The 27,947-nt window shown below is 51.7% G+C and overlaps 1 protein-coding gene across 1 annotated transcript in view; it reads left to right on the plus strand.

Annotated features, from left to right (window-relative positions):
• Positions 1-27,947, plus strand: part of VWF (von Willebrand factor) — a 173,576-nt gene that overhangs the window by 88,481 nt on the left and 57,148 nt on the right. Inside the window, exons 18-27 of the mRNA XM_075553135.1 lie at positions 3,338-3,441; positions 10,037-10,175; positions 13,038-13,172; positions 15,532-15,678; positions 18,462-18,602; positions 18,787-18,900; positions 20,486-20,642; positions 21,246-21,404; positions 22,203-22,338; positions 25,552-26,936. Of these exons, the coding sequence (XP_075409250.1) occupies positions 3,338-3,441; positions 10,037-10,175; positions 13,038-13,172; positions 15,532-15,678; positions 18,462-18,602; positions 18,787-18,900; positions 20,486-20,642; positions 21,246-21,404; positions 22,203-22,338; positions 25,552-26,936 (2,617 nt within the window). The remainder of the gene's footprint in view (positions 1-3,337; positions 3,442-10,036; positions 10,176-13,037; positions 13,173-15,531; positions 15,679-18,461; positions 18,603-18,786; positions 18,901-20,485; positions 20,643-21,245; positions 21,405-22,202; positions 22,339-25,551; positions 26,937-27,947) is intronic.

Consider the following 27,947-nt stretch of genomic DNA (forward strand, 5'->3'; position numbering starts at 1 on the left):
GTGCGTTCCAGGTTCTCCTGAAGGGAATCAGAACCATTGTCTCGTCCTCATCCCCCCCTGTCCCCCCCCCCCCCATTTCTCGGAGGAGCAGACACAAGGCAGAGCTAAGTCCCTTCATTTTCTTCATGAGGTTGAAGTGCCTGGATTCGTGTTTCAATCATGTGCTGCTCTATGTATGCCCCTTACCTGCCCGGCTCCCACCCTAGACTTTCTCATTCGATCTCTGTCAGTGTCTTTATGTCATGGCATCCGCTGGTGTGGATGGCTGGCTGGTGTCCATTCATCTTCTCGTCTGAGTTGGCGCGCCTCAGGCTGCCGTGTGGACGGACTGGAAGCCCTTCCATCTCCTTGTAGGTTCTGTTTTGTCTCCTCTCCACGCCACTGACACCTTCATCAATGTCAAGGACCTATTTTAATGTGCTCACCCATGAATTCATAATCTCCTCGGACTAAAATTAGCCAGGCCAGCCGAGTGCCAGTTTGTCACACCCTGTCAACTGTCAAGAGGGCTCACTGCCATCAGAGTCGGCGTGTCACCACATGGCTGTGCTTCCAGCATTTGCCTGGCTGGTGTCTCATGTGAGCGCTCCGCAGGCGGGCCGTCACGGCTGTGTGGTGGCTGTGACACCTCGTGGTCAAGTTGGGGGTTGAGTTTCATACCTACCTGAGGGCATCCGTGTGCCCTGGGACTCATGTTTTGGTAGGGAAGGGCCGCCTGGGCCATGGATGTATGTGGCTTTTGGTCTGCAAACCCTCACCCCACCCTGCTTGAAGGCAAGTGGGGAGCATACATTTTTCTGAGGCGAGGCGGGAAGATTCTCTTTTCTGCATCATTTTGTGTCAGGTAATATTTCTGGCTGAATTCTCTCCATTAGCCTTAGTACTGAGCCAGGGAGAGCATGGAGCCCGCTTGGCGGCATGGGCCAGTCATTCTTACAGTAGCCACCAGGTAGCAGGTCTCAGGCTGACACTGGAGCAGAAGAGGGAGGAATCAACACCAATGACAGGACAGCCTTCGAGGACTCTGGTAGAGAGACAACATTCAATCCTTCCCTGGTTCTTATCAAACTGCCATCTCCCCTAGAGGGCAGGTGCCAAGCTCGTTGTTTTCCAAGAACAGTCGTGGCAGGAGGTAAGACCCATCAGGAATGCAACCTGCATCTCCCCTGCTGCCTGCAGGGCACTTCCATACTCCATTCACCGCCAGACCTTTAGGGGTCTGGGACACCTCCTGAGGCTGGGTGGAGGTGGTATTGAAATTGTGGAGGTTTTCCTTCATATCTCCTGCTCTCCCAACAGCCCCCCGCAAACACACACACACACACACACACACACTTCTAAACACACACACGCACGCACACTCCTAAACACACACACACACACACACACACACACACACTCCTAAACACACACTCCTAAATACACATGCACGCTCCTAAATACACACACTCCTAAACACACACACCTAAACACACACACACACACACACACACACTCCTGTGGCTCAACTTAAGACCTCTCTCCTGGGAACTCAGGCTTATCTGGACGGTGGATGGTTCATAATGGAGCTTCCTGTCCCACCTGTAACTCTAGAGCCAAAGTGGACCAGTCCTTTCCTACGAGGTGACCAAGGGCTGTTTTAGAGCAAGCAGAGCATACCTTCTGGAGCTGGGACAGAGCAGATCCACATTTTGGGGTCAGAGTAGGCTCACCCAGTTCTTCTGAGTCCATGGAAGCCAGTGGTTCCTGGTTCTCATCTCCCCATTCCCTGCCCAAGCCCCAGTAGCCCAAAGAGTATAACAGGTTCACTGCAGGAGCCTTCAGGTGGGTAGAGAACAGGGAAGCAGTGCATGCTTACATGGAAGGTGTTGTAGAGTGAGGGGAGCGGGGCATGAGGAGGGGGCATGTGTGACATGGGGAAGCCCCAGGCCCTGGTTTTGGCACCAGTAAGTCAGGTGCTGTTAAGTTGATCCTGACTCAGGGCAGTCTCACGTGAGTCCGAGTAGACTGTGCTCCAGGGTTCTCATCACCTGATAGTTTGGGAAGTAGATCACCAGGACTTTCTTCCACGGTACTCCAGGTGGGCTTTACATTCTAACCTTTTGGTTAGAAGCTAAGAGCCACCTAGCTTCTCTGTCTAATTCCAATATTCATCTTTCACCTAAGCATATTAAGTGCATATTAATTTTATAACATGTCTTCATTTTATTCAAATATAAACATGATTCATTTTCATTGAGGAATATTTGGAAAAATAATTAAAAAGTTAAAAAAAAGGAAAAGGCAATTCCTCAATTGCTCTCAGCATGTCACTTAGAGGGAACTTCTATATTTCCTTTTAGTTTTCAAATTATTAAGTTACCTTTCTATCTAGCTAATGTGTTTCATGGCTGGAGCCATATATATTCAGTTTCCTTCTTTGTTTGACAAATGAACAGCACACATATTTCCCACATTACTCACATTTCTTCCCAGGGGCCACTCTAAGACTCCATCAGATGCATCAGCTTCAGTCCTTTTGTGGATCGAGTCATTGTCTTGTTGGACACTTGATGGTTTGCATTTGTCTGCGGTGATAAACAGTGCTCCATCAATCTTTGTTCATCGCTCTAAGAACTTCCTTTGGACAAATCCTCCAAGTGGACTTACTGTGTGGAAGGATATGTACAAAGACCCCTGGTGGGACATCAATTAAGTGCTGAACTGCGAATTTAGAGGTTGGCAGTGAGAAGCCACTCTCTGGATCTACAGAAGAAACACCTGGTGACCGCTGCTGTGAAGATTGCAGTCCAGACAACCCTCTGTGGCTCTTCTCCTTGGTCTCGGTCTCCTAGGAGCCCTGGTAGCACAGTGGTTACACAGGGGGCTGCTCCCTGCAAGGTCAGGAGTTCAAAGCCCCCAGCTACTCCTCGGGACACAAAGGAGGCATTCTGCTTCCGTGAAGAGCTGCAGTAAGTCTCCAAGCCCACGGGGGAAGTTGTACTCCGTCCTGTAGGGTCATTATGCATGGGCAGCAACTCTATGACAGTGGGCTTGCTTAGAGTCTGAGACTCTGTCTCATGGGGTCTCCATGAGTCCGACCTGACTCAGAGGCACACGAGAACACCAAGGAGCTCTGACACACGTTACTGGAGCGTCTTCACAAAGGTGTGCCAGGGCGCACTCCGCCGTCAGAATGTCTGTGTAGCTGGGAGACCGCGGTCACCAAGCACCAGCAGGCAGAGGCGCCCTGTCCCCTACCGGCCTGCGGTCCTGGGGCTGCCCTCGCTGTGCGCAGGCCCTGATGGGCCTTGGATCAGTCACTGACTCCGATGGCTTTTCTGGTCTTTTCCTTCAGGTCCGGCATGAAAACAGATGTGTGGCCCTGGAAAGGTGTCCCTGTGTCCATCAGGGCAAAGAGTACGCCCCTGGGGAAGTGGTGAAGACTGACTGCAACACTTGGTGAGGCTCTGGGATGGGGGTATTGAATAGGGTGAGAGTAGGGGTGAAAGAGTTGGGGGGCATGGGGAGGAAAGGGGAGTATAGCCATTGGTGGGAAAGTGAAGGCAAACAGTTGGGACCACAGGCTTTTGGCACTTGCCTCCAGCACGCTGCGGGACTCTTATCTTTGCCTGTCACTGCACCCTGCCTGGAAACTATCCTAGAGATGAGTATTTTCACACAACATGAAGGTCTGGGCCCCATATTAGTTATTGTCTCATGGTACCAATCTGGCAAATGTTTCTTTGACTGCCTCAAAAGCTTTCTTATGACATGGCCTGCTTGATGCTCACCCTCATGAAGAGATCACTGAGGATATGAGTGTTGTAACAAAGTGTGGTGAAGAAAACAGATGGTACCTGGCTATCTAGGGTCTCAAAGGCTTGTCTTTGAACAAGCAACCATCTAAGTGAGGCTCCAACTAAGTCCACATGGAAGAAGCACACCAGCCTGTGTGATCCAAGGAGTGTAAATAGTAAAGTCCAAATCTGAAGGAGGGAATAGGATCAGAGCTTAAAATCTGAACCAGTTTTCAGAAGGCTATGGATGACAGTGGAAGCCTAAATGTCCATTTGTAGGGTCCCCACATGAATTAAGTCTCTGGTGAATCCCCTCCAACCATATTGAGAGTTGTGAATAGTCTTGTTACAGAGAGCACTGTAAAATTGATTGTGGCAGGTGTAGTTAGGTTAAAATGTAGTATCTTATTATTTGATCTCCCCTTTGACCCATTTTAAATTTGTTTCTGTTTGTTTGTTTTAAGTGGCTGGGAAATGCAGGAGGATTAAGTCTGTGGGGCATCCCCTCTGCGCATAGCCCAGGGTTGTGCACAGCCTTGCTGTCAGGCGGAGGGCCTTGGCGAGTGGACTGCTGCAGATGCAGTTAGGGTAACATTCACACCCTATCATCTGATCTCCCTTGGCCCATTTTATGGGCCTCACAGGGAAGTTGGGTGGGGGGATGGGGACTAAACAAAGCAGACTAAAATGTTCTAAGATTGATTTCAGTGATGATTGTACAACTCTTCTTTTTTTAAATTGTTTTATTAGGGGCTCATATGACTCTTATCACAACCCATACATACATTAATTGTGTAAAGCACATCTGTACATTCATTGTCCTCATCATTCTCAAAAAATTTGCTCTCCACTTAAGCCCCTGGCATCAGGTCCTCATTTTTTCCCTCACTCCCTGTTACCCCCTCCCTCTCGAACCTTTGATAATTTATAAATTTTTATTTTATTGTATCTTGCCCTGTCTGACATCTCCCTTCACATGCAGATCCTTGTAATCGGTTCCCCCTTTCCAATCCATCCTCCCTCTTCGTTCCCCGTATCACCACTCACACCACTGGTCCTGAAGGGATCATCTGCCCTGAATTCCCTGTGTTTCTAGTTCCTATCTGTACCAGTGTACATCCTGTGGTCTAGCCAGATTTGCAAGGTAGAATTGGGATCATGATTGTGGGGGGCAGGAAGCATTTAGGAACTAGAGGAAAGTTGTATTTTTTCATCGTTGCTACATCGCACCCTGTTTGGCTTGTCTCTTCCCCAAGACCCCTCTACAAGGGGATCTCCAGTGGCCAACAAATGGGCTTTGGGTCTCCACTCTGCACTCCCCCCTTCATTCACTATGGTAAGATTTTTTTGTTCTGATGATGCCTTATATCTGATCCCTTCGACACCTTGTGATCGCACAGGCTGGTGTGCTTCTTCCATGTGGGCTTTGTTGCTTCTGAGCTAGATGGCCACTTGTTTACCTTCAAGCCTTTAAGACCCCAGACGCTATATCTTTTGATATCCGGGCACCATCAGCTTTCTTCGCCACATTTACTTATGCACCCATTTGTCTTCAGCGACCGTATCATGGAGGTGAGCACACAATGATATGACATTTTGTTCTTTGATGCCTAATAATTGATCTCTTTGGCACCTTATGATCACATAGGCTGGTGTGCTTCTTCCATGTGGGCTTTGTTGCTTCTGAGCTAGATGGCCGCTTGTTTACCTTCAATCCTTTAAGACCCCAGACACTATCTCTTTTGATAGCCAGGCACCATCAGCTTTCTTCACCATATTTGCTTATTCATTCACTTTGTCTTCAGCACTTGTGTCAGGAAGGTGAGCATCATAGAATGTCAATTTAATAGAAGAAAGTATTCTTGCATTGAGGCAGTACTTGAATGGAGGCCCAATGTCCTTATGCTACCTTAATACTAAACCTATAAATATATGCACATAGATCTATTTCCCCATCCTCATATATAAGTATATTTGCCTATATACATGTCTTTATCTAGACCTCTATAAATGCCCTCTGCCTCCTGGCTCTTTCCTCTATTTCTCTTGACTTTCCTCCTGTCCCACTATCATGCTCAGTCCCCACCTGGGTTACAGCTATACCTCTTCATTACCTTACCCTTAATCATGCCCTGCCAGGCCTGCCAGTCCCATCTCACCACCAATTTGGATCCCTTGTTGTTCCCTTGTCCCTGGCTTTGTTAGTACCACATCCTTTCCCCCCACCTCCCCTTCTCTCATGTTCCCTCGGAACTGTCAGCCCTGTTGTTTTCTTCTCTCGATTGTTCATCCAGCCTATCTTATTTAGACAGAACTGCGGAGATAATAACATGCACAAAAACAAGACAGAGCAAAACCAAGCAACAGTATACAACAAACCAATGACAAAAAAACCCAAAACACAACAAGAAAGTAAAGCTTGTAGTTAGTTCAGGGGTCGTTTGTTGGCCTGTAGGAGTGTTTTCCAGTCAGTCTGTTCGGGCACCACACTCTGGCCCCAAAGTCCACTTTCAGCATTCCCCGAGGACCTCGCCGCTCCATTCCCTTGCTGTTCTGTTGTTGTTCTTAGTGTTTTGCCTCGGTGTGGCGGGATCAGATCAGGTGCAATTCCCACACTGTATCTCTGGTGGTGTCCCCTGTAGGGCTATGTGTAAGTGAGGGGCATCATGTCTCATAGTGGGGCTGGCCATGTGGTCCTCTCTGTGCACTGGCTGCGCTAATTGGGGTCATCATCCTCAAAGCTTGGTGGGCCAGGATGTGCTCCACTCTCCTCCTTCCCCTTCATCAGCATCCGTGTGCTCCGATCAGATATGTCCCTGTCCCAGAGCTGCAGATTCAATGCCGTCTTTTGAAATGAATTCTTCTGGGGGATGGGGCAGGTGTCCACTTAGTAGCTGGGATTGGGGCCGGCCCCCCAGGCTTCTCCACTGGTTCCCTACTCCATGCCGGCATGCTGCATTCACATCTTGGAGCACTGGGTTGAAGTCTGAACCCTCTTTCCCTGTGGAGATATAAACAATACCCTCCCCTTGGGTGGGTTAGTACCCTGTGTCCCCACTACCCAATTCTTTCTTTTTATCTATCATCTATCTATATCTGTCTGTTTATCTGTCTATCTGTCTATCTATCTATCTATCTATCTATCTATCTATCTATCTATCTATCTATCTATCATCTATCTATCTATCTATCTTTCCTTTCCACACCTCCATTTTAGTTGTCTACCTTGTGTATCCCTGTATTTGGTCTGGTCCCTGCCATATCACCTGGTCCTCACCCCAGGAATGTTTGCATACAGTAGCTTTTTCCCTATGCCCCTTTTGCATTTTTTTTAAAGCTTACCTCAGTGGACTCATGTTGCACTTGTCCTTTTGTGCTTGACTTACTTCACTTAGCATGATCTCCTCCAGTTCTTCCCATGCAGCGATGTGCTTCATGCGTTCATCACTGCTTTGTAGTGATGCATAGTACTCCATTGTATGTATATACCACAGTTTTTAATCCAATCGTCAGTTGAGGGAAATTTGGATTTTTTTCCAACTCCTTGTAATTGTGAACTGTGCCGCAATGAACATTGGAGCACAGATGTCTGTCCTTGGTCTGTTTCTTGCCTCTTCTGGGTATATGCCCAGTAGGGGGATTGCTGGGTCATATGGTAACTCTATTTCTATCTGTTTTAGGTATCGCCAGATTGATTTCCATAGTGGCTGTACGTACTTACAGTCCCACCAGCAGTGGATGAGAGTTCCTGTCTCCCCACAGCCCCTCCAACACTTGTTGCTTTCTGATTTTTTGAATTGGGCTTCCTTTGAGGGTGTTAGGTGGTACCTCATTGTTGTTTTAATTTGCATTTCTCTTATGGCTAAAAATCAGGTACATTTTCTCATATGTTTGTTGGCCATTCGGATTTCTGCCCCTGTGAAACTTCTGTTCAAGTCCTTTGCCCATTTCTCAAGTGGGCTATTGGTTTTTTTCTTTTTGGAAGCTATCATAGTATTGTAGATTTTAGTAACAAGGCCTTTGTCTGATCTGTCATTGCTAAAGAAGTTTTCCCAGTCCGTGGACTCTCTTACTACTCGCTTGGTGAAGTCTTTAGATGTACACAAGTGTTTTAATCTTAAGTATATCCCATTTGTCGATTTGTCCCTCCTCTGTGTTTGTGTCCTTCCCTATTTCTGATAGCCCGTGTATTCCCTGTATTGAAGTTCTCAGGTTTGTCCCAATTCCCTCATTGATGGCCCTAATAGTTTGGGGTTTAACTTCAAGGTCTGGGATCCACCTTGAGTTTATTCTTGTGCATGGAGTGAGATAAGGGTCTTGCTTCATTTTTCTGCATGTTGATATCCATTTTTTCCAGCACTACTTGTTAAAGAGGGTATCTGCTTCCCATTTGATATTTTGGGGGCCCTTATCAAAGATCAGTTGTCTGTATGCTGATGATTTTATATCTGGGTTTTCAGTTCTTTTCCATTGGTCTGAGTATCTGTCATTGTACCAATACTATGTGGCTTTGACAACTGTGGCTGCATAGTATGTGCCACTGTGTCCTTCTTCTTGAGGAGTTCTCTGCTGATTCTGGGCTTCTTCCTTCTCCATATGAAGTTGGTAATCGGTTTTTCTATTTCTTTGAAGAAAGATGATGGTAATTGTATCGGTATTGCATTAAACTTATATAGTACCTTTGGCAGAAATGACATCTTGACTACATTGAGTCTCCCAATCTACAAGCATGGGTTATTCTTCCATTTGTTGAGGTCGCTCTTGGTTTCTTATAATAGTGTTCTGTAGTTTTCCCCGTATAGATCTTTTGTTCTTTTAGTCAGGTGTATTCCTAGATATTTCAATTTGTGATTGGCTCTTGTGAAGGATACCACCTTTTTGACCTCCTCTTCTGTGGTCTTATCCGATGTGTATAATAGTCTGATGGACTTCTGTTTGTTGATCTTGTATCCTGCCACTCTGCCAAACCCCTCTATTGCTTCCATTACTCCCCTTGTGAAACTTTGGGAATTTTCCATATATAAAATCATATCATCTGCAAATAACGATAGTTTCACCTCTTTCTTCCCCAGATGAATACCTTTGATGTCTTTTCTTTGCCTTATGCTGTTAGCTAAAACCTCCAGCCCAGCACAATATTAAATAAGAGTGGGGACAAGGGGCATCCTTGTCTGGCCCCCTTTTTCAGTGGGATTGTGTACAACTCTTCTTAATATGACCTAATTGTTGAATTGAAAGGTAAGTGAATTATATGCCAATGCTACTTGTTAGTTAAAAAATGGAAAAACCCACCAAAGGGCAGTAGTTAGCCACGGCAAGGTTGGGTGGGTTAGGGCAGGAGCAGCAGAACAGGAAGCCCAAGCAGGAAGGGAGGTACTTCATGGCACACTGAGGAGACCGCGATGGAGGGGTTGAATCAGAATGTGTGTACATCGTAAATGCATAACCATGATCTGCTTGGTAAGCCTTTATGTAATTCATCATCAATCATCTTAGACAAATTTGTAAAGGGGAAAATAAAAGTATATTCAAAGAGTACTTGTCATGGCGGCTTAGGCAGGGACCTCCTTGAGGGTAGTTGGCTTTCTTCCTTTTCTTTCTCCTCCCTCACCCCATCAGCCGCCCTGCCTTTGACCTCGGGGCCACTCCTGCTTCCCTGAGAGGCCTGTGTGGACAGTCGGGAAGGGTTGGGGTCCCCAAAGGGATGTAACTGTCTCTGGGGCCTGAGGTCTGAACTTACCACCTCTGACGCACAGAGTGGGTGTCCTGATGTCAGCTCTGGTTACAGGGTGGTGTGCGCGGCAGTTGGCAAATCACCATAGATTTAAGCATGCAGCTGTGTACACCCAAAACCTCTCCCTGCACAGGGTCATGGCCCATTACTGTTCTCCCTGCCTGCCCCTCTTGGTTTTCCTCATTAGTCTCAGATGGATTGCAACCTCCTGGAGACCCGGAGGCCACACCAACTTTAGAACATCTATGGCTAAGTGGTCCAATGAGCATGCTGCTTCCTCTCTGGCTGCCTTCGTCCCACCTCCGTGCCTCAGTTTCCCTTTGGTGACTTCTCTTGCTCCTCTTGGGCTCACGCTCTGAAAATGCATACATGACACCACCAAAGCCCTGCATGAGCTCATGCTGGCAGGCTCCAAGGGCCCTTCCTCCAGGGAAGACATTCTCCACCCTGTCCTCCTCCCCAAGCTCCTTGAGTGCCTCGCGCAGGCCACCTAATGGGGCATCTTCCCCATTACTGTGCCTAGTGTCTGCCGGGACCGGAAGTGGAACTGCACAGACCACGTGTGTGACGCCACATGCTCTGTCATAGGCATGGCCCACTACCTCACCTTCGACGGGCTCAAGTACATGTTTCCGGGGGAGTGCCAGTATGTCCTGCTGCAGGTGAGGTGTGGCCAGGGGGGGGGGCTGGTCCTTGGGAGGAGGTGGGAGGTCCCTGTGATGGGGATTCCGGAGCCTGGGGGCAGGGGCCCACATCAAGTTCTGTCCATAGTGACTCTGGGGGTCGGTTTCTACCGGAGCAGCTTTCCAGTTCTGGAAGAAGTTCATGAAGAGGCAGTGGGCCCGAGACGCCAGTGTGGGCTCGTTTCCCTCCTGTCGCCGTGCTCCCTCCAGACTTGTAGGATTTATAAGAACTGGGCGGGAGCCTGTCCTCACCCTTTCTATTTCTACAGCAACAGGATTCAGAACTGGGAGGGGGGCGCGCGGGGCTGGGGTCACAGACAAGTCACTGCCTGGCGACAGGGGGAAGGGCCTGGAGATCCTCATCTCCCCCTGCCCGGCAAGCATGGATTCCTGTAAATTCTCTCACTGGGCGACGCCAATTGGGTAACCGAGGAGGTTGGAGTTCTTTTCTCACGAGGGGAGAGAGAGCTCTGCTCCGAAGCTTTAAACAACTGTGGTCTCCCGGCTCCATTCCCAAGAGGAGGAGGGGGTCTGCTGTGGTCTGAAGCAAGGAGCACAGACTGTGGGGCCTCTGCCCCAGAGGATGTGCCGGGGACCCCATCAGTCAGCGGCCCTGTTGTCTGGGTGCTCCACATGCAGGGCATGCTGGGCCTGGGGCAAAAGCAACAGCAGGTCCACCGCCTGGCCCCGAGTGCTGGCCAGACCCAGTGACCTTGGGGCATTTGTACGCCAGAGCTCTCCCTAGGTGAGGCATGTAAACCCTTGTTTTGGTGGATTTAGGTTCACGTCCTCAGTAGCAAAAAGAGGTGACAGCAGTTTGGGGGCACAACTACTGAACCAGTTTCAAATCAGGGCATCAGGAAAAAGAACCAGTTCAGTGCCAGCAGAAACAGCTGGTCAGCATCTACCGCCTCCCACTGCTGCCCCGTGGGGCAGAGCTCCTCAGTCCTTTCCCAGAGCCCGCTGTCTTGGGCGCCCTTACATATTGCCACCAGTTCCAGGGGGCTCCAACCATTAAGCACTCAGTTACGAAGTGAAAGGTTGGTGCTTTGACTTCCACTGGAGGCTCCTTGGGCGAGAGGATGGGTGATCTGCTTCTGAAAGGTCACGGCCATGGCAATTCTGCAGAAGAAAATGAACATACACTCGGCCCTTGCAACAGTTCCTGGAAAAAGAGACCAAAGATCATGGACTTTCCCCATGAACTCTTTGGCTCCTCCTTTTGTATGTATGTCTGCATCCTACTCGGCCTTATAGCGCTGCTTGAGTTTCCCTGGGCACTGGCCTGTATGTGTCCCGCTTTCCCTGAGGCCAGCTCTGTCCCCTTCCAACACGTTGCCCTGCCTTTCTCTTTCTCTCCTCCTTTGGAGTCAGCTCTATCTCATTTGTACATTTGTTTCTTCTTTTAACCTTTATGACAACCCCATTAGCGTGGTAGTTCCTCATCAGTGCAGGGGCAGATAGAGGGCGCGTGGATGCATGTGTGTGTTTGTGTGTGTGTGTGTGTGTGTGAGAGAGAGAGAGAGAGAGAGAGAGAGAGAGAGAGAGAGAGAGAGAGCGCGAGCGAGCGAGCGACCTACTCAGGGTTCTATAGTAAGTAGCACAAGTAGGGCTCACCCCTAGGTCGTCTGAGTTGAGTGTTAGCTATTTCCCTTCACACCGGGGTACTAACCATGTAGAGCGGGGTACTAACCACTGTAGAGCGAGGAATGTGTGCCCTTTTGCTAAATTTCTATACAATGACCCAAGGGGACCACTGTTCCCTAAGCCTCTCTTCCAAATAGAAATGGTCTCACAAGATGCATGGCCTGACTCCAAAGGTCTTTGGCTTCATTTCTGGGCTCCCAGGTCAGAGGGGTTCAACCAGAATGTGGAGCCATCAGATGCTTTGGGGTCAAACTGTCTAATTACCTGGGTGGGACTGAGAACCAGCAGGCTACTGGTAAAGGCCTTTAGTCTGCTGTACTATTTAAGCATCCTCCATGTCCCCTTTCTCCCCCTTGTTCATGTTGTGCTCATTAGCATGACCTCCCTCTCCCCACTGACTGAAGACCCTTGTTCAGGACAACACACTTGAAGAAGCTAACCTATACCCCAATCCCCCCTTCATCTCTCTGCCTGCATCTCTCTCTCTCTCTCTCTCTCTCTCTCACACACACACACACACACACACACACACACACACACACACACACACACACACACGGTGACATCCTGTAGTACACATTCAAAGATGACAATGTGCCAGTCTTCTGGGAAGATCTGGGAAGAAGTAGCAGGGATAATAATGTTGCTCTCTGGGAACCTCTCTGAGTTAGGTAAAGCTTATTGTGCCAACCTGGCTGATAAACACATGTGGGGTTAATTGAAAGGCGGAGGGATAAATGGCTCAGTGAGCCTCGCCTTTCTAGTTCTCGGGTCTCTTACTTTGTGATGGTCAGACCAGGGTGCAGCTGCCTTAGCCAGTTCCCTGCTTCAGGTGACAAGGCTCACTTCCTGTAAGACATCCCCGAGGAGAAGCTGCATGGACCTACCCCGATGCAGCCCTTGGTGCTGGAGCAGCCGTGTGGAGACCCCTGCCAGCACTGAGATACTTACACATTCACTGATTCGGCTTTCCTCCTGCAGTCGGCATCTTTGCATGTGTTTTGTGAGATTGAGAAAGATTTTGTGGATTGGTGTTGGACATATGAGCTAATGTTGGACTTGTGGGCTTGGGCAGCACTGGGTTGGGATGTTTTCTTGATGTGCACTTACACTTTATATAAAACTCTCTTATACATGAGTGTCTGTGGATTTGTTTCTCTGATGTACCCAGACTAACTCACTCTCTCTCCCCAGGATCAATGTGGGGGCAACCCTGGAACCTTCCAGATCCTGGTGGGGAATGAGGGCTGCAGCTACCCCTCAGTGAAATGCAAAAAGCGGGTCACCATCCTGATGGATGGAGGAGAGATTGAATTGTTTGATGGGGAGGTAAGTGTGACCTCATCCTTGTTTCCCTCGCCCCTCCCCCATTCTCTGGAAGCTGGTTAAGAGCACATATCAAGCATTTACTTGGAGCTCGAGTGAATGAAACAGTGGTCAGCTGGGAAGAGAATGAGGTAGAGCTCTCTCATCTGGCCCCGGCACGGTGCTCTATAAGGAGGATCAATTGCAGACCATCATGGGAAGCATGCTCCTATCTTGATAACACAAATACAGGCGCTGTGTGGAGAAAGATGTGTAACCATCAGTGCTTCAGTATCTGAAGAACCAGTGATTGGCTCTGCAGGGCTGAGTGGGGAATGAGAGCGAGGGGCTTTCCCTTCTTATTCTCCAACATCTATTTTATTATACATAAAATCCCCCGTAAGGTCAGCGCTTGTATTTTTGGGGGTGTGTGGGTGGAGGTGAGGAGTGCTGGACTCATGGGAGAATTTTGCTTGCTGTTATGTTTTCACATCCATCTTTTTGCAGACTTTCCATGTGAGGGTCTCCAGTGAAAAGTTAGGCAGAGCCAGGCTCTGTGTGCTAAGGGCCTACGACAAGCCTCTCAGAGCTACCCAGGCATCCTGAGTGGACCTTGTTTCAAATGCTGATCCCTGGGCTCCCCTTTGAGATTCTGACTCCGCAGTTGTGGGCTGAAGTCCAGGAATCGGCATGTGAAGCGGCAGGGCCTCCCTCATCCTTGCTTTTAGGAAAGTCTGTCATGCTGAGCTGGCCCGGCCAGGTTTACTCCTCGGGAGACCCAAGCTCTGGGACCAACCTGGCCTGGCCAGTTACCTCCCTTGTTCCGCGACCTCAGCCTGCGCGCGTGGCCCAGCCTGTGTTGCACACGTACTCCGTGCAGCTCCGGGGACAATGGGTGACGGCGGCATCATGACTGAAGAACACTGTCCAGCCAACGTTGGGCTCGGCTGTGGGTCAGTGGTGTCAACTCCAATTCAAAGGAGGTTGAGTAGTGTGCAGACAAATGAGCCACAGATCTGCACATGTGATTTGCTCTGCATGCTGTCTGTCACCAGGAGGGGACTTTGGAAGGGAGTGACAGGTTCTCAGGATCAGCCTCAATTCTATGGGGTAGATAGTCAGCCAGACACTCTGAGAGGAAGGCCCTGGACATGATTTAGCCAAGTCAAGGGCTCAGGCCTGGGTCCTCCTTGTGTTACATCCTCCTTGTGACTAGAGAAACAAATCCAGAGACATTCATATGTGTATAATAAAGAGTATATAATACAAAAGTAATTGAAAATTGAGAAAACATCCCAGCCCAGTCCAGATCAAGCCTGTAGGTCCAAAATTAGCCCATATGTCCGATACCAATCTGTAAATCCTCTTCATACTCACAACACATGCAATGATGCAGAATACAGGAAGCTCACAGACCAGTGGGAGGAAAGTCTTGTGGATCCAGTGATGGTAGAAGCATCTCCGTGCTGGCGTGGGTCTCCACGTGGCTCCTCCAGCTCCAGGGCTCCGGCTGCATCAGGGTAGCTCCATCAGGCTCGTTGTCAGTAATGTCTCCCAGGGAGTGAGTGTGTCTGGCCTCCAGTGAGCTATTCATCTCCATGGCGCCTCCCAATGAGGTCGTGAATTTGTGACCAGGTTGACAAGCTCGACTCCTCCCCTTCACAAGTTGACACCAGATTATGTAACTACCAGTCTCCTGCAAAGCGGAAATCTGTGCCTCCTGCCCTACAGCTGTGCGCCTGGCCTCTCCACTCTGCCAGTCAGATGTGGGAACACGGGCAAGGCTGTAGGGTGGGGCTTTATAAGGGGTAGATTCTTTTAATCCGCTGCCTCCCAAAACCCCACACCTCAAACTCAACGCCACTGAATTGATTCTAATTCTCAGCAATCCTGTGGGAAAGCGCAGATAGGCCCTTGCGAGTTTCAGAGACTGACTCTTGACAGGAGTAGAAAACCTCATCCTTCTGCCTCAGAGTGGCTGGTGGTTTCCAACTCTTGATCTTGTGGTTCGCAGCCCAACATGCAACTCACTTCCGGAGTTTAAAATCACTGCCATATTTCCATCCCATTCAAGAGACCACATGTATTTAAAGACCGAGTGCCGGTAAAACTGCCTTTTGTGATGTCATGGAAGCTCTGCTGTGGTTGTATGGTTGTATTTTTAATCTCATAACTATGATGCGGCTGCCGCCTCTGTAATCATCCCTTGGCCCTCTAATTCCTGAAGAGTGGCAGGTGAGATAGACACAGGGATTTCTAGGCGTGGTCCTGCCCGAGTCAGTGGAGCAGTGGAGACAGAGAGGGCAGGTGAGGGGTGAGAGAGGGCCTGGAATCAAGCTCCTACCTTTTCCTCCTTCCTGTTTCACACCTTGTTTTCCTCCAGGTGATTGTGAAGAAGCCCCTCAAGGACTCCACTCACTTTGATGTGGTGGAATCTGGCCGGTATGTCATTCTGCTGTTGGGCAGAGCCCTCTCTGTGGTCTGGGACCACCGCCTGGCCATCTCGGTGGTTCTGAAGCAGACATACCAGGTGAGTGGCCTTTCTCACGTCTTCTTCAGCTTGTCTAAGACTTGGACCTTGTTCAGCTTCCTAAGTGGCTGCTGCTCATTGTCCCCCTCTCACACTGCTTCTAGAGGAGGGGGGTCATTTCATCCAGTCACCTTGACCTTGACCTCAAGGCAGCATCCCCGGCTCACAGTTAGCTGTGACTGCCTTACACAGAGTCCGCCTGCACGGGGGAAGGCTTCAGGGCTGTCCCCTACACAAACAGAGCATTGGCTGCTTTTGCCAGGCATGCCGTTGCCATCCAAAGAAAAAGGAAATAAATGACTAAAGTAATGGGTTTTCCTTAGGTTTCTCTGATCATGTCAGACATTATGACAAACCCTGCAAGTATTCTGGGGTGTTGCCTTAGCACTGAGTCCAGGATGAGCCGATTCTGAGAGCGAAGGGTTTTGTGCGGGCTCTAGCAGGTTGCTGACTTTAACTGGAATAGCCGTCTGCTTGCAACTGGTGCCCACAGTGGGGGGCAGCGCCCTTCTTACTTCTTCAAGGGATGGCCCATATTCCTTTCCGGGAACGCCTGCTGCCGTCCAGTCAGTTCTGACATAGAGCGACCCTGTAGGACAGGGTGGAAGTGCCCCTTGGGCATCCGAGACTGTCACGCTTTACAGGGTAGAAAGCCTCATCTTTCTCCTTGGGCACAGCTGGTGGTTTCTCGAACTGCCCACCTTGGGATTAGCAGCTGAACTAGTCACTCATTCCTTCAACAAACATTGTTGAGTTGCTGTTACGTCGCAGGGAGTCCCTGGGCGGTGCCAATGGTTAGCACACTTGGCTCCTGACTGGAGGGTTGGAGGTGTATGTCCGCCCACGAGCACTCACAAGAAAGGCCTGGTGATCTGCTTCTGGAAAAATGCACTGCTGAAAACCACGTGCGCATAGTTCTACCTCGACACACACGCAGTTCCACGAGCCAGGGCCAACGCTATGGCGGCTTGAGGAAAACAAGCCCGCTCTGGGTCAGACTGCACTCTGGCCACCAGACACGCAGCAGGACAAAACACGACCTTGTACGGCTCTTGTACTAGTGCCTTATTGCTGCTGTAACAAATGGCCACTCGCTCAGTGGTTTACCACAGCACCCACGTGCTACCGCACAGTTCTGGACGGAAGAAGGCTAAAGCTGCTCAACGGCTTTCATGGGCCTCCGGTCCTCCTTGCCATGGGGTTCTGCCCTCCTCCTCCAAAACCAGCTGCCCGGCATCTTCCACCCTCCGCCTTTCCGCTTCTACTGGCCACACTGCTTGTTCTCACTCTGACCCTCTTGTCTTCCTGGTTTAAGTGCCCCCTGATTGTATCAGGCACCTGTAGATTATCCCAGGTAATCCCCCGCCCCCATCCCCAGACCCCTACTTTACTCCTATCTGCAGAGTCTCCTTTGCCGTGTGTTAGTCATCTAGCACTGACATAATAGAAATCACCGCAAATGAGTGGCGGCTTGAACCATCAGGAATTTATTCCCTTGCCGTTTAGGAGGCTGGACGTCTGATTCAGGTGCCGGGCCAGGCTCTCTCTCTCTCTGTTGGTATCTTAATTTACTCCTTTTATATCTCAAAAGAGATGGGCTCAGGACACACCCTACAATTTAACAAACAAAACCCTTACCAAGGGGGACTGTCGCCCCAGGTTTAAAGTTTGCTGTTTGCAACATATATTTTGAGGGAAGCATAGCCATAGATTCTGGGGATTAGGGTGTGGACATTGTTGGGTCTAGAGCTGGCTGCCACAGACCAGGTGGAGGTGCTATTTTGGCAGGGATATGATTTTGGATTGGCTGGTCTGGGGAGACCTGTCTGAGAGATGACAGAAGTGTAGAGGTGAGCAGAGCGTCCAGGAAGACGAGGAGACAGGGGCATTTGGAATGGGGGAGAGAAAGATGTTCGGAGCCAGTTTTAGAGGCAGGAGGCCTCACCTTACCCTGGGGAGGGGCTCCTACTCCACTGACCAACCTTTGACCCTTTGTGCAACTGGGACAACTTCCCAGCTACCCATTACCCAGTCGTTCACGCTCAGCCTTCCAAGCCAGATCACATTGTCACTGATGTAACGGAGGACTAAGTCACAAGTCTTTGTCCCCAGAGTGAGTTTGCAATACGGGGTGAGGATACAGCACCCTTTGTTTGCTAGACCAGACCATGGGGGTCGTTTCTCCCTGCCGTCTTTATTTCATGGTTTCTGTTTCCTCAGCCACTCCTTGTTCAGGAGGTGTGGCACGCAGTGAGAGGTGAATTCAGAGGTGGCGTTTACTGTAGAGCAGCCCGTCTGCCCTGGCCGGGCTCAAGGTGAGGGGGCTTACTGCCTGTAGAGCAGGCTGTCAGCAGCCTCCAGGGGTCCCTGTGAACCAGTAGGCCCCTCTGCTCATACTCTTACTGGGGAGGGAGACGGTTCAGTCCGGGAGTTCCAGGGCCAAGGCTGCCTCCTTCCCACTTCTGTCTGCCTCGGGCTCATGATGTGAAGGTGGACGAGTGGTTTTCCCTTGTGCAGGACCTTTGCTTCCTTGTCCTAATAGGGCCTGTGAGGAGACCCAGAAAGGCCTTGGCCCGGGCAAGGTTCTGCTGATCACCTTGGTTCTCTCTGGGTCTCCATCCCTGCCCCTCTTCCTCATCCTTCTTCCATCCTGCCCCCAACTCTTGCCCCTCTTCCTCAGAGACCTCTCTCTCCTTTGCTGCCTGGAACGTCCTCCTTCCCCTTCTGAGAGGAGAGGGTGCCCCTGAGGTTTACAGGCTTGCCTTTTCTACTTGTCTATCAAGGAGCAAGTGTGCGGCCTGTGTGGGAATTTTGATGGCATCCAGAACAATGACTTCACCAGCAGCAACCTCCAACTGGAAGAAGACCCTGTGGACTTTGGGAATTCCTGGAAGGTGAACCCGCAGTGTGCCGATACCAGGAAAGTACGTCTGGGCCTGAGTGCCCTAGGCCTGAGAGGCCTGCTTCTGGCACACTGTATCCAACACTGTCACTGGGGCTGGGGCAGGGGCTTGGGCCTGTGGGCTGCACGCAGGGCTGGGGAAGGGGACCCATGGACCCTTGTGGCTGTTGGCTGGCCCACCTGTGTGCTCCCGCCTCGCTCCTCAGGTGCCGCTGGATGCCACCCCGGCCACTTGCCACAACAACCTCATGAAGCAGGCGATGGTAGATTCCTCCTGCAGGATCCTGACCAGTGACCTTTTCCAGGGCTGCAACAAACTGGTGAGGGCAGAGGGCACGCAGAACATGACGTCTCGACACGACCGCCACCTTCTTCGGAAGCCTTGGTGGTGCACTGGATGAGTGTCTGGCTACTAGCCACGAGGTTGGCTGTCCAGACCCACCCAGTGGCTGCAGGAGAAAGACCGGGGTCTGCTCCCAGACAGATTGCAGCCAAGAAAGCCCTGGGGGTGGGGGCAGTTCTAGACTGTCCCCTAGGGCTGCTCTGAGTTGAAATTGGCTTGATGACACCCAACAATAGATAACTCTTTAGTCCCCTTCTTAGCTTCAGCCTTGGAAGAAACCCAAGGAGAAAGGGCAGTTTATGAGGAATGTGATACCTGAAGAAACATTTTTCTCTGTGCAGTGCACAGTTTTTGCTGGCATTGGCTAACGTGTCTCTCTTTACATTGGCCTCCAGCCTTGATCCTCCATCGAACGATCTCACCCCACACTCGAGCCAGAGATTTCCTTCTCCTGACCCCCCGTCTGTTTCCAGACCTATGCACGTCCCCCCACAACACCCTTCTCCAGCCCCAACTCATTCTTCACGGGAACGCACTCCGACCTGACCTCAGTTTTCACCGCATGGCTCCTTGTGTTTATATCAAATGGTAGTGAGGGACGCCCAATACAAAGTGGAAGCAGGGTGCACTCTCGTGTGACAAATACGCATGGGTGTGGGATCGTACGTGTGTTTTGTGTGTGCACACACGTAGCCAGCCAGCTGCATATGCACATGCTGCTGTGTAACCTGGCTACCATGGGAGTGACTGCTTGGATACATGCATCTCAGTTGTCTTCATGGTCCTCCAGTGATCCCCGCTCCCAGTGCCCCGCCCCGAGAACAGCAAAGGGTACTTAGAAATCCGTGGGCTTGTGGCAGCCCTGAGCATCTAAACTGGAGGAGGGAAGACAGTGAGAGGAGCCAGGGAAGTTAGGGCTGTAGGCACCCCCTGCAACAGTGGCCCCACCTGAGTTCTGAATGTATTTCCCACAGAACTTCCCTGGGGAAGGCTGTGTGTGGGGTGGGGTGTTCGGCGGCAGGGCAGGAGTACTGCAATTGTATGAAGATGCGGGGTGGGCTGTCCCTCCAAGTAGGTTCAGGCCCCCACGCCAGGAGTAGCCAGGTGGCTCTCACTCTTCAGCATACCGGACCTAGTACGCCTGCCCTTTGGCATGTGTCTCATCGTCTTTTATGATGTGTGTGAGGCAAGGAAAGGGAATGGCCAGCAAGTGAGTGTGTGTGTGCATAAAAACACTAACACATACGAGGTCGGAGTGGTTAAGGGGGGAGGGATGACTGCTAGGCGGACAATGGAAAGGGGATTGAATATTCCTTTGAACCATTCTCAGGGACCTCATCATCCACAAAAGGCCAGCAGGGCTGCTTCATCCAGCATTCCTTGCTGGAAGCCAGCTTAGAATTTAACCTACCCATTCCTTCGCTGGGACCGTTGACCTGCACTTCGCCCCTGGCCCTGGGCCCTCCTTCCCTTCCTCTGACCCCAGAGCGTTCTCGCCCAGACTAAGAGCCGAGCTCCTGGGCCCGGGCCCGGCCTTGGCCACCCTGAGTCTCCCGTTGCAGGTGGACCCTGAGCCGTACCTGGACGCCTGCATTTATGACACTTGCTCCTGCGAGTCCGTCGGGGACTGCGCCTGTTTCTGCGACACCGTTGCTGCCTACGCCCATGCCTGTGCCCAGCACGGCCTGGTGGTGACCTGGAGGACGGCCACTCTGTGCCGTGAGTCCTTGTGCCCCTCAGACGCCCCACCCCTCACCCCGCATGCATTCGATTTCAAGGCGAACGGAGCCTAGGAGGACACGCTCCTGGGAGCCAAGATAGATGCGTGGTTTGCGGGTGGATGGCCCAAGCTGGAGGAGAGCTCACAGCCTGCCATGTGCAAGGAGCTAGTGTCATGGGAGAGAAGGGTCAGGGATGCACCACATTAATATGTCTCCTCCAGGGGAATTCTGGGAGAGGGAGCTCAGATGAAGAGAAGAGAGCATCTCATTGTAACTGGTCACCGTCACATGTGTCAGTACGAGTGAACAATACATGTGGTTTTGCGGTGCCTGCCTGATGCAGGGAAGCAGCCAATCTCCTTTATATGCCTGTGGAAAACCACTGGCTCCTGGTGTCAGTGCTTCAGAGATTGGCGACTCTCAGGGCCAGAACATCTTGCAGACCAGCAGTTCTCCAATGCGATCATCACCTCCCCAAAGCCATTGCCGCCTGCAGTCTCATCCCGGTCTGCTGCAGGTCTCTGGGCAGAGGTGGCTTCCCGGGCTGCGTAGGACTGCCTGGTGCTTGAATGGCAGCGGTCCGTTTCTTCTGTCTCCACAGCCCAGAGCTGCGAGGAGAGGAATGTGCGGGAAAACGGGTATGAGTGCGAGTGGCGCTATAACAGCTGTGCCCCTGCCTGCCCTGTCACCTGCCAGCACCCGGAGCCTCTGGTGTGCCCTGTGCAGTGTGTGGAGGGCTGCCACGCACACTGCCCCCCAGGTAAGGCCTCGGCGGCGAGGCAAGGGGTGTGCTGGCTCCTGGGCAAGGCTCAGGCTGGAGGGAGGGGTACGTGTTAGGCAAGGGCTTCCCTGTCCCAGCCCTCTCAGTTGACCCCCGTGCTGCCCTGTCCACGGCCTTATAGCCCTCATGTCAGGCCAGCCACGGGTTTCATCAAGTTGGGTCCCCATGAAATGCATTTGTGTGACTCTCTGGGTGTGGAGTCCCGGGGGGCTCAGCTGCTGGCTGAAAGGGTGGGAGTCAGCATCCACCCCGAGGCTCCTCACGAGAAAGGCCTGCAGTTGTACTTTGGAAAATGCACCATCGCAAACCATGTAGAACCACCACTGCTGGGGCTCCCGCTGATGGACACAGGCTTAGTGTGTCCGCAGCCCTTTCTGAGAGATGTTGCTGGTGTGACCGAGGACTCGCAGTGGCTGTTTTGGCTTCGTTTCACCTTATTGAAATATAAAAGGCCGCACGTGGCTCGTGACTGTGGTCTGACACAGTGCAGATCAGAGCTGCCGGAGGCTTCCCGTGGAGCCCAGAGAGCCCTGCAGATGCAATTTCCTTGGTCCCAGGCTCGGGGTCCGTCGGGAAAGAGTACGTCCTCCTTGATTTGATGGCAGAATAAAGCAGGGCACGAAGAAAGAGCGATCGTCCCTGAGTGTTGGGGTGACCACTGGGGGCAGCAGGCGTGAACCCTGAGCTGACTCCAGGGACGGGCCCCTGTGGTTAAGGGAAGGCCCTCCTTGTGGGCGGAGGAGGGACTGGCTCTCCTGATTGGAGTTCGTCCTGCAGGGAAAATCTTGGATGAGCTTTTGCAGACCTGCGTGGACCTCGATGACTGCCCTGTGTGTGAGGTGGCCGGCCGGCGCTTACCCCCGGGCAAGAAAGTGACCTTGAACCCAAGTGACCCCAAGCACTGCCAGATCTGGTAAAATATTTCTAACCATATTCTCGGGGGCCTACTCAGAGACTTCGCTTTGGGTAAAGCGAGCTAATGAGCAGAGAGGTGAGAAGTCCCCTGGAGTCCGTGTGTGCGAGCTCGTTCTTACTGAGATGGATGGGCTGGAGAGGAGAGAGCTGGAGCCTCTGGTCCCTCAGCGGAACCCAGACACCTTGGGGGAACACCCGTGTCTGTGATCTCAGCACTCCCAGGAGCGGGGGTGCCCAGGGACACCGGCCTCTGGGGAATGAGCAGGGTTCCCTGGGGCCAGAGGGTTCTGAGCTTCCTCAGGTCTTGTCTCAGGAGGAGCAGGGAACATTTATTAAGCTTGATCTATTCAACGCCCATGCTCGACACCAGTCAAGCCTTATGGGAACTTACACTTGAGAAGGTCCACTTGCTTGTGGCCCCAGCTGCCATAGTCTGATCACGCCGCACCATCTGTACAAACAAGAGCTAACACGGCCTGGGCCGCGTGTTCTGGAAAACACAGGAAACTAGAAAGTATGTCACTCACACACCATTAGCCAAGCAGGAAAGCAAGTTCACTGTGTGGACCATGAGAAAGTAGGAATTGCCTTCCCGGCTTGTGCCCCGGTGTTGTGGTGACATGGAGACTGTAGAGCAGTAAAGTTTGGGTGTGTCCGATGCTGGCCTGACCGCTTCCAGCCCTCCCCTATTCTTCACCACACCCAGGGGGCATGCTCACACGGCGACTTCAAGCAGGGTGTTGACAGTCCTTCCAGGTCCAGCTGCAGAGAGACACCACTGGACAGTGAAGCCCAGAGCATTGCTTCCCAGGACTCAGGGTCAGCAGCCTTCAGCACTGTTTGGGGAGTGACAGTGACCTCAAAGGCTGAGGGAGAAGGCCCCAGCCTGGATGGGTCTCTACCTCAGGGTCAATTGATTTCACTTGTGGTCAGGTATAGGCACCAGTGAAACACTTGATGGCAAACTGAAAGGTTGGAGGTTCATGTCTACCCAGAGGCACCTCGGAAGACTGCTTCTGACAGTCACAGCCCTGAAAACCCGGTGGAGCATTTCCGCTCAACAACACAGTGACCTGGGATTGGCTGGAGAGCAACCAGTTTGAGGGTTGGCTTTTGGTGGTGTGGCATACCCTGTCTTAGTTGGACATGAGTAAAGGCGATGTGACTCAAAGGGTCAAGAAAGTTGGCTTAGTAATGGAGGACTTTGCGTGTGTGGGGGTGGGGTGGGGGGAACATCTGCTCTGCTACAGATTAGTGACACCTCCTTTGGACCAGGCCCGGGGTCTGGCTAGTGTCTTGCATCATGTAGGTGTTCCAGACATGTCCTTTGGGAGAATGAATGAAGGAAAGTCTAATACCATGGAGACTCGTGTAGATTACCCTCAAGAACTCTAGCCTGCTTAGATAAAGCTGGGACTTTTGAATCTCTCTCTGCTTTCCAAAACGTTTTTACTCCTGTTTGTCCTCTGTTCTTTGAGGCCCACTTATTACACATGGTTCAACATTTTAAGAGCAGTTTTATTGGCACTTAATTTCATCCACATGTCTCACAATTCAATAGTTCAGTCATATCAAGAAGAGCTGTACAATCATCATCACAGCTAATTTTAGAGCATTGTTTTTCTTCTTGTGCTCATTGATATCTGGGTAATTATTATTCTTTAATTGTGGCAAAGATACACACAATGAAACATTCTCCAATGCAACCACTTCAGCTCCGTACCATTGGTTATCTCGTGGTGTTCTGCAGTCATTGTTGATAGCCTTCCCCACGTTATTCCACCACCTCTGGCAAATAAACGCCATGGTCCCTGGGCAACAACTCGTCCCTCTGAACCCACGTCACGGTCCGAAATTCATACAAGGAAAACTGCTCTAATAAGTCTTACAGAGCATTGACGTTCAGTAGAAGTGGCACTGTTCCCAGAGTCAGCAGCGTCAACCTTGGAGCCACTTGCAGCCACAAGTGGGCTATAATTAAATGTCTATGTTGCTAGAGCCTTAGGCTGAAAAGACATTTTGAGTCACTATAGGTTTCAGTGCATGGCCTAGAATGGGTTAACGTTTGGGTGTCTGGAATCAAGGGCCCTTCTGACTCAGAGGCGGGCGGTGGCGCTCTTTGGAGACACGCTTCACAACTGATGTCTCTGGTCTTGGAGGTGGGATTTGCAGAACTCAGGGAGACTGTGGAGTGGGCCCCCGGGAGCGGGAATGACCTGTACAGGGGCATGGAGGCACGGAGGCACGGGCCAGTGGAGGAGCTTGGCATGGCTGGAGTGTTGGGAAGAATGGGGGATGAGGCTACAAGAGGTGTCAGAGGCAAGGACGACTTGGAAGGTCTGTGTGTTTGAAAGGGATAGTGTGGGCCATGCCTGCAGCTGCTAAGGGGAGCAGGCTTTCGCCAGCAGAGCAGAACCTTCTACAAAAACAAAGACGTCTCCCGCGGATGGGGAGTGTTTAGTGGGAACCCACACTCAGGTGGGCCAGGCGGGCAGTGCTGTAGGCAGTGGTTCTCGTCTCTGTTAGGTCTCCAGAGCAAAAGAACCCCTGAGCTCACACCCACCCACCAGGCTTCAAATGGTTCCCGGAAATGTTTCATTTTCTTTTAACTTAATTTTTCCACGAGCCTTTTAAAGCCTCCTCATATATCTGTGCGCGCGCACACACACATGCACACGCACACACACATTGATTTACTTCAATGGGTTTCGGTTTCAGTGCATGATCTAGAAGCAGAAACGTCATTTCTACCACCAAGAATGGGTTGCAGCTTAGACTTTTAGAATCGGGCTCAGAGGGCGCAGGGCTGTCTGGAGACATTTGGCTCCGTGTTCGTGGGGGCTGGCAAGTCCAACATCTGCGGACCAGGCAACTGGCTGGGGATGTCTGGCGGGCGTGGGCCCACGAGCTGTAGGTCAGGTGGCGAGGGGAAGAGTAAAGTTCTGCCACGAGGCCTGTTTACAGTCTGCAGGCACAGCATGCCCAGGGAGACTTTTCTGTACATGGATTGATTGCACTGCATTAGGTAACTGTGAAAGGACGTTCCGGTGTCATTGACATGAGATTGCGTTCCGGGGCAGCAACCACACTAGTGTTTGGCTCGCCCCTGCGAGCCATAGCCTCACCACACTGATACAAAATTAACCAGCACCGTTGTGGGCCATGCCCACGGGTTCTTCCTGAATGGTTTCCTATCTTCCCTGTGCCACAGTGAATGCGATGGAGCCAATCTGACCTGTGAAGCCTGCCCGGTGGAGCCAGGAGGCCCTGCACTGGCCCCCACAGCAGTTCCGGTCAGTGCCACCACGCCGTACGTGGAGGAGGAGATCCCCGAGGTCCCCCTGCACGACCTCTACTGCAGCAAGCTGCTCGACCTGGTCTTCCTGCTCGACGGCTCCTCCAAGCTGTCGGAGGCCGAGTTTGAGGTGCTGAAGGCCTTCGTGGTGGGCACCATGGAGCGACTGCACATCTCCCAAAAGCGCATCCGGGTGGCCCTGGTAGAGTACCATGACGGCTCACACTCTTACATCGAACTCAAGGACCGGAAGCGGCCCTCGGAGCTGCGGCGCATTGCGGGCCAGGTGAAGTACGCAGGCAGCCAGGTGGCTTCCACCAGCGAGGTCCTGAAGTACACGCTGTTCCAGGTCTTCAGCAAGGTCGACCGCCCGGAAGCCTCCCGAGTGGTCCTGCTCCTGACAGCCAGCGAGGAGCCCCCCCGGATGGCCCGGAACTTGGCCCGCTATGCTCAGGGCCTGAAGAAGAAGAAGGCCATCGTGATCCCAGTGGGCATCGGGCCCCACGCCAGCCTCAAGCAGCTCCGCCTCATCGAGAAGCAGGCCCCTGAGAACAAGGCCTTCATGCTCAGCAGCGTGGATGAGCTGGAGCAGAGGAGGGACGAGATTATCAACTACTTCTGTGACCTGGCACCCGAAGCCCCAGCCTCAACTCAGCCCCCCAAAATGGCCCAAGTCACTGTGGGTCCTAGCCTTTCGAAGGACCCATCCCTGGGGCCCGCGAGGAAGTCCATGGCCCTGGATGTGGCATTTGTCCTAGAAGGCTCAGACAAGGTTGGTGAGGCCAACTTCAACCGCAGCAGGGAGTTCATGGAGGAGGTGATCCGGCGGATGGACGTGGGCCAGGACAGCATCCATGTCACGGTGCTGCAGTACTCGTACGTGGTCACGGTGGAGCATGCCTTCAGCGAGGCACAGTCCAAGGCCAACATCCTGCAGCGTGTGCGGGAGCTACGCTACCAGGGTGGCAACAGGACTAACACTGGGCTGGCCCTACAGTACCTCTCTGAGCACAGCTTCTCCCCCAGCCAGGGGGACCGTGAGCAGGCCCCCAACCTGGTCTACATGGTCACAGCCAACCCCGCCTCTGACGAGATCAAGCGGCTGCCTGGAGACATCCAGCTGGTGCCCATTGGAGTGGGGCCTCATGCCAATTCGCAGGAGCTGGAGAAGATGGGCTGGCCCAACGCACCCATTCTCATCCAGGACTTTGAGACTCTTCCCCGAGAGGCCCCAGACCTGGTGCTGCAGAGATGCTGCTCTGAGGAGGGGCTGAGGATCCCCACCCTCGCCCCAGCCCTAGGTAACACGGGGGCCTTCATGTGCAGGTGGGAGGGTCAGGGCATGGCCTGCACCAGTCATCGGGATTCATGGGCTCAAATCCTGTTTTCCTGCTCTGTACCTTAGTCCAAATCCTACCTTCCGTGTTTGTGTGTGTGTCTCCTCACCTCCTAGGCAGCGAGTGTTTGTTGGATGGGCAGGGTCTTTTCTTATTGTGTGTGCTTTTAAACGTGAAGGCATTCATGTTCCCTGTTACAATTTAAGCAGTATCAAGTATTTGGAATATAAGCTTGATCACAAAGCCTCGTTCTCAGCCGGTCCCACTCCTGCCTCTAAACCGGATTCATTCTGGTGACTGTCAGCTCACTTTGGACCTGGGCGGGTGAGGTTATTATGAGTAGGCAGCATGTCCCTAGAGCACCATATGTTGGGGAAGTCAGATGACAGGCAGCAGAGTCAGGCCTCGGACTCTGGAGCCAGACTGCTTGAGCTTGAATCGTAACCTCTGCTACCTACTAGCTGTGTGGTTTGGGGCCCTCAGTCCCTAGTTCTTCCACATCTTTATTTGGTGTGTTTGGCCCATGCCAGAATAACTGGCTTGGTGCTCACACTTGTCATCAGCACCTCTTTTAAAATTGTGTTCTTTGTAACGAGAGTCACAGATTTATTTAGACGTCTGTGACATTTCTGCTGAAGAGAGCAGTAAGAACAGTCTCTTATCTTAACAAGGTTCAGAGTAGTGTTTAGACCAGCTATTTCCATGGAGGAATCCTGGTTGTATTGTGGGTTATGCCATGGGCTGCTAACCACAAGGTCGACAGTTCAAATCCACCAGTCACTCCACAGGAGAAAGACGGGGCTTTCTGCCTGTAAAGATTTAGTCTCGGTAGCCCACAGGGGCCCTCCCGCTATGAATGCAGGTATGAACAGAAATTGACCCGATGGCATTAAGCTTGGTTTGAGTTGATCCTGGCTTTGTCTCCCAACATTGGAACACCTTAGGCTGCCCGGGTGGTAAGTGCACTCCACTACT

Source organism: Tenrec ecaudatus, chromosome 6 (genome assembly GCF_050624435.1).
Source record: "Tenrec ecaudatus isolate mTenEca1 chromosome 6, mTenEca1.hap1, whole genome shotgun sequence".
Lineage (NCBI taxonomy): Eukaryota > Metazoa > Chordata > Mammalia > Afrosoricida > Tenrecidae > Tenrec > Tenrec ecaudatus.